This window comes from Hydractinia symbiolongicarpus, chromosome 7 (genome assembly GCF_029227915.1).
Source record: "Hydractinia symbiolongicarpus strain clone_291-10 chromosome 7, HSymV2.1, whole genome shotgun sequence".
Taxonomy (NCBI): domain Eukaryota; kingdom Metazoa; phylum Cnidaria; class Hydrozoa; order Anthoathecata; family Hydractiniidae; genus Hydractinia; species Hydractinia symbiolongicarpus.
Window position 1 is genome coordinate 7430870 of NC_079881.1, and position 7016 is coordinate 7437885.

Below are 7016 nucleotides of genomic sequence, written 5' to 3' on the forward strand. Positions count from 1 at the left end.
TTGATTTTTGGTTTATCATTAGATCTCTCTACAATTCTTAGTATTAGAGATTGTAAATTAAATACAGCACTTATGAATTTATACAACCATTGAAAATTGAGTTTATATGTGTTGATGAAATTGTGGAACAAGATGTTTTTATTTTCCTTCCCCTTTCGAACATAAATTAAGAAATGCGTTGTTTTTTCTTTATTACGTTTATGCGTTGTCACGTTTCGATTGTCATATGATTAAAGAGGAACTTACTAATATCGTTAAGATAAGAGCTTTCTATCTCTGACTTGTAGCTTTTTTAAAACCTCCACGTCGATCTCCTTCTTTCCCTGACTTCATGGGACCACTGAACATTACAAAAACGTATGCTGTGCATATTTCCATCATAAGTTTTTTGTGCAATCTTTTCTGTCTTTTAAGTACGAAGTAATAACTTCATTGCGTGGTATTCAGAATAAAACTGCGGTGCAATGGTTTTGAACAGATAGAATACGCTTTTAGTAGAAACTACGGTCCTCAGATTATCCCCCGACGTACATATCCTGGCATTTATGAAAAGGCTTATGTCGATTTGACATAACGTTAAAAACAATCAATTAGTTTTTTATCGTTGGTTATTCTGCACTCGGTGAAGGATTTTCATTTCTAAATATATATGCACAGAACGTGAAAATCACAAAGCTGCAACATCTTTCTATATAAAAAGACCCGAAAACTTCGTAACCTGATAAAAATAAAGTCAACAGGCAAAAATGCACTTAAGAGAAAAGTTAAAATTAAAAAAAAGAAAAGTTTTATTTAAATTTGGCAGAATGTCAATAAAAGTCATTAAGAAACTATTTTTATTTCCACAACTAAATTAATGATATCACGGGGTAATAACTAATTATAATGTGGAAGAATTGATTAAATATAAATGTAGAACGTTTGATAAAGCATAAAGAAGATGTGGAAAATTATTACAACTTTTCAACTATGACAAATTTTAACTACAAAACGTAAATAACAAATTTAAAGCATGTAACATGACATTTATTGCATACTAGAGGCCCTAAAACTACTAGACTCACAAAGGACTCACAAAGGGAAATGTGTGCGTTATGTTACTTAGTAGTAAAAACATCGCAGTAATTTTAAAAACTAATGAAGGATTTTTGAAGGCTGAATGTAGAAGCGTTTTCTAGTATTTCCGATTATTCATGCGTCCTTAATTTGCCACTTTTCGTTGCAAGATGTTTTAATTAAGGAAAATCAGTGAAAAAATTTTCATGCTATGGACAAATAATGGGAAACATTATTTTTATTGAAATTGGTCTTTGTGTCGTCTTAACCCTATTCGGTCCGGGGGGGAAGGATTCCGCCCTCCCTGACGGTTTTTTTTTAATAACTCCTGATTGCTTTGTTATATGGCTATGATACTTACTGAGTTTCAACATTTATCTATTAGACACCTGCATGCTAATTTTTTAGGTCCCATACCTTTCAGAGGCTTTGATATTGGCCATTACTCGAAACTACCCCTAAAAATCTCTATGAAATCCTTATAATGGGGAAAATATAATAACTCCTGTTAGAGTTATCCTTAGAACTTGAAACCTGCAACACAACTTTATTTCATCAAGAAGAACCATTTTGAATAATTTGAACACGTGACTAATCCGATTTCTCGATTTTGTCGGATTTCACCCGAAAATCGGAAAAAAACGGATTTTCGGGCAATTTTTGGCAATTTTTTATCCGATCCATGTAAAAACCGGAAGATATGTTAAATAACTTTTATTTAGCTTTCAGAAACTTTAAACAGAATGTAAAAATTCGCTCTAGAACGAAAGTAATTATATTTTAAGCAGATAGTGGCATTTTTGACAATTTTCAAGCTTCTGATGACGTCACAGAAAATGTGCTGACGCAAGCAAAAGCAATCCTATGAAAAGTTATTGAGGGGGGCGGAATCCGCCCCCCCCACCCCCCCCCCCCCCCGGTCATAGTATGTTCGAAAAACCCTGGACCGAATAGGGTTAACTTGACGCCTGATTAACATCTATGAAACACAAGCAGAATCAGACAAAAGTATTGTGTGAACACCTTTGAAGTAAATGAAGTAGACGTGAAAGATAAAGCATGTGTTAAAGCACCCGTCTCAAAAAATTACCTTTATTTCGACAAAAAAAACAATAAACGTCCATATTCCTATAAATGCTCCTAACATCAAATGTTGGGTTTGTTCCAGTTCATTTCGGTATTTTTTAAAAGTGTGTTTTACAAAAGCTTAAATTTTGCTAAATTCTGTAATTCTGGAAAAAGAAAATAAAACCGTTTTTACAAGCAAGAGAAATTTAATTGCTTTATTCAATATCCGTTATTTTCGATGGGCAGTAACCAAACGCTGTCTTTCAGGACCATACTTTTAAACTTTGATTCATTCTCAGAGCAACAGTGTCACAGGAAAAGAAGGGGAGCAAGTTGCCAGTTGTATATTTTGCTTAACTGCAATTGGTACTGCGGTATATGTAATTGATAAAAAACAAGTTCAGGCACTTTGCAACACCCTTCTAGTCTTTTTCTCTGTTGGATTTCTAGATTTCCTTGCCTCCTCCAAAACTTTCGCCATAATGATTTTAACTTCCTCGACCAGGTACAGACAAAGTAAGCACATTATTTGAAATGCAAAGAAGACGAACATAGTATTATATCGACAGCTAATTTTGTCTTTAATGTTGATTCGTTTCCAGTAGCTTTCCCATATAATAATGCCGATAATAACTCCATCCAATACAACTATGCTTATAAGTGTAGCAGTCGTTACAATTTTACTTGCGGTGGTGATGTAAACAGAAGTAACAGAAGGTAGCGTTAATACCATTGATACACCAGTGATGACGAGTAATATGTCCATAAAAGTTTCCCCTGAACATTTGGTGCCATGCATACCGCCTAGAAAAGTAATTAATTAGATAAGGTACACGTTCCAAAGAGATTTGTGTTAGAAGCATTTGTCACGCTCGTCATAAAGGGTGTTTGAGTTAAAGAAGTCATGCTGTTTTAGGCCACAAATAAAAACCCTTTTTACAATCTGTCATTAAATCATCAATGTAAAACAGTCACACAGTAATTTCATTTTGCAGAATAATTTTTCGGTAAATATTCAAAATTAATCAGATGTATATAACACAAGTTAACGCCTGTCGTTCCCCTGTTTAGCTAAAACAATCAACAAGGACTTTTATTGTGCAGAATAGGTTTATATGGTAAAAATAATCTTGCATTACAAATAAACACAGTAAAATATGGCCTGTAAGAGTATCATATGTTAATCGAGAATTTTGCTGAATTGTACAGAATACCTGCCATTGTTTAAAGTTTATTAAACGTCAAAGGCGAATCAACTTAGTTTTATTTAACATAGAAAACAACATCTGGAAACATTCTTGCAGCTAACTGTATTTTGTACACGTGCACCTTTAACTCGAGCTGTAGGTTGTCTAAAATCAAATTTTCGAAAATAATGCAAAAAGAAACGATGATGTGGCTTGAATAAAAAAACGTCAATTGAATTAAAACCTTAACAGGACAGCAAAAATATAGTTGCCAGGAGAAGCTGAGTCACTAGCAAAGCAGGCTGCTCACATTTGCACTCAGAATTTTAAAATTAGTTTGTTCGTGGCTAATCAACATGCTAAAATATTTAATTTCAAGCTTAAAATACATTAACCTCTACTTGGTGGGCTAAAAAAGCAAAAGTGATGAAGGTAACATTGTATTGCGACAAAACTGGGTGGGTGATTTTTTTGAGAACCTGTTTGGATTTGTATGAGAAGAGCTGGGTACTCTATCTGCAAACCACAAATTACATTTAGCTGTATTGCTAAATTATATGGAGTAATAAATTTCTATCGCTACGAGTTGTAGAATGTAAAATTTTGCCAGCTTTTCCTTAATCAAACTGTTAGAAGACAAGAAACCTTTTTCTTGTACATTAATCATTAGAGATTTTGCAAGACTTTATTTCGTCAAAGGATAAACTCGGTTTTCAATTATTGATATAAATAATGAGTTACGTTAAAGCTAGCTTATTATTGATTTAGACTGATCTAAGTATACGTCATGGCAAATTAGAAGCCAGTATAACTCTTTTTTACTCAAGTTAGTGTATTTCTTGTTTGTTTCTTAAGAAAAAGGCATGTGGAACAAAGAAATGACCACCACACCAATTAGATTTTCATACTAGCCTTTCATTAATCTGCTTAATTAAGATATTTACGGTCATAACATATTGGATATCTGTACTCAATGCACTGAATATTCACGTTGCAGTATGATAGTAAAACATCTCTGTAAATTACTTTGAAAGATTTTTGTGGACAACGAAATGACGCGACAAGAGCACAGGATAATTTTTCTGTAAGTGCTACATTAGGCATACAACACTAGGTCTCCCAAGTCTAAGTCCTAAAACTCACAAAGTATATAGGACAATATGTTTAAACTCGTTGAATAACAAAATTGTGGGAGCTTTTTCAATTGAAAAGGCATTGATCTGTCCAAGAAAGCGCGTATGTATAATCCATGGTTAGAATACCAAATAAGTTCATTATGTTTATCTAGATCTATTTTATTTTAACTAACAAAATGTATCTTAGATATGTGATGGATAATTGCATTGGTGCACATAAGATTTTAGGAGAACACAGCCAGCTTGTCACCAAAATCTTAAGCAAAATAGACTAAAACATTGATTTGCAACATTAACTTGCAGCACGGGGTTGTGTACCAAAAAATAATAATGAGTTAAACAACTTCAATATATGCGGAGAAACTTTACAGGGCAATTGACGTTCTTAAATTATTTTGTATATTGTTAAGAATGATAAGCGATCATGTTACAACTCACCAATTATGATAAGAGTTACGGAAGAAATACCATGGATTATAATCAATAATAAACCACATATTCCAGGCTTGCTTTTACCTAAAACATAAATAAACCATGCGTTTATGTCTATTCGGACGGTGATGGGGATAAGGGATTCACATTTATGCGCTTTAGATCGTTTTCGTAGCATATCTCGATCATAAACACTCTCGATCATAAACACTTCTAAAATCAAATCTGCTACAAGTTACTTAAGTAGCTTAGTAGTTACGTTAAAGATTAATTTTGAAAAATAAGCAAAAACGCCATGATGGATCAAGTTAAATAGAAATTTTTCAGTTGATACTATATACTTACTACGAAAGTTATATTGGTATTGATGGTTACCTCACAATGCCGAAGACTATGGAGCATATTTTGCCTTATGAGATATCTCTAAATACTTACAAAGTTTTAAGATTTGTCAACAAAAATATGCAAATCAAGTCAACTTTCAATTTCATATGAAGTTAACTTGTTTTTTTCGCTAAAGGTGAGTTCTAAAAAAGTCTTTTTGCATTGACGTTTCCAATAATATGCTACACCTGTATAAAAAACCACCTTTGCTATAACATATAGCACTACTACGAACGCATCTATATGTATTCTCCAAATCATCTTGCTTTTAAATTTTTAACAATGAGTTTCTAAGTACTACAGCCAAATACTAGAAATTATTTTATTTCTTACAGCGCAACTTAGAGATCTGTTCCTAATATTGAACTTCATACATGCAGTAGTATACTTCTTTTTTTAGCTTATAATATTAATTTTAGGCCTACATTAATTGACCTTTCCTAAACATTAAATAATAAAGGAATTGGCGAAATCGTTAATTAACTTAAAACGAAAAAAGAAAACTTTTTTCAGTTCCCGAAAGTAACACATGCTAAAGTTTTAGTAGGAATGAATGAATTAGGGAAAAAAGATAAAGTAGTCCTAAATAATAAAATAATCATTCCTCAGAAGTAAGAAAAACAAAATTACAGCTATTACACTAAAAAATTAGTTTTGGTGAAATTTGTGCGCTAAAAAAGTTGACAAGAACAAAAATGCTAAGAGAAGTCATACCACTCATGTTTTCCATCTCGTCTTTTTCGTTCCTTGAAAAACACATAAATTATTTAATATCATTTGAAACATTAATAGGTAAAAATTACGTTACTATGTGAGATAATGGGAATGACGTTTAGACATATGCGATGCATTCAAAAGTTGAACAGATAGTCTTTTTTAAGCACGTACAATTGTTCAATGATTAAGCAGACAGCACACTGTATTTTCTTAAGCGTAGCAACTACTTGAAGTCCAACATGATGTTTTTGCAAGCGTTACATTCCTTGGTGATTTCATCATAAAACTGATACCTATCTACATATTCATCTCTATTATTTTTAGGTTTAAGTGGTTTCTGCAAAGTGCTGTCTAATCTCTTTTTGATATTATTATTTGGAAAACCAATGAAAATTATGAAATCTAAGTCTATTTAAATATTCAGAAAAAGAATTCAAGTATTGCAATTTACCAACGAAATAAAATTTGTATCAAACAATCCAACAATTAGCTTTTAAAGTAAGTATTAATAGATTTTAGCAAGTCTCCTAACTTCTAAATCGAGCTATCAAATTTAAAACTTGGCCTAAGAATTGTATTTTCCGACGGCTGTGAGCTGAAAGTTTTGAAGATATACTAGTCTCATTAAAATTGCAAAGCTTGTGGATGAAGGCCGTTATATTGTAACAGTAGCGCTACTGCTTTTTGCCATACGCGTAAATGATTTAGATATTCAGTAATGACAAGGTTTAAATCAGCTTAAGTATCTGCAACTATATCAGAAAAATTCAGATATTTATCTCGGTTTTACCATATTTGTGGATCTAGAACGCACGGCTGCCATCCTCACACTGTCTATCTTCGTAAACATTCCGCTGCAGTATTGTTTTCCTGCTCGTTCCTTCCTATCAATTTCTCGGTTTACGCTATGTTGACACATAATTTGTAAATAGCCGCTGTTCCTCTGTCATTTGCAAGTTAAACCTCTAGGTCGCTAGATTACAGTTGCTGTACCCAGTTTAAAGAAAATACATAATTTTAGATGTTTACAAAGCTA

General features: G+C 32.6%; 1 protein-coding gene across 1 annotated transcript; it reads right to left on the reverse strand.

The window, feature by feature from the left end:
* Positions 1–2030: 2030 nt before the first annotated feature.
* On the reverse strand, positions 2031–5998 carry LOC130649313 (uncharacterized). Its single transcript, XM_057455572.1, has 3 exons — positions 5978–5998; positions 4886–4963; positions 2031–2928 (listed from the first exon to the last, which is right to left on the reverse strand). Exons 1-3 carry the CDS (start codon positions 5991–5993, stop codon positions 2525–2527), a joined length of 498 nt encoding a protein of 165 aa, XP_057311555.1. The 5' UTR covers positions 5994–5998; the 3' UTR covers positions 2031–2524.
* Between the last annotated feature and the right edge of the window lie 1018 nt (positions 5999–7016).

What these genes read in the sequence shown, in the direction of transcription:
- LOC130649313 (XM_057455572.1), bottom strand. An exon ending in CGTAACTCTTATCATAATTG is followed by an intron (nt 2,929 to 4,885) that starts GTGAGTTGTAAC and finishes TTACTTTTCTAG; the next exon opens with GCGGTATGCATGGCACCAAA.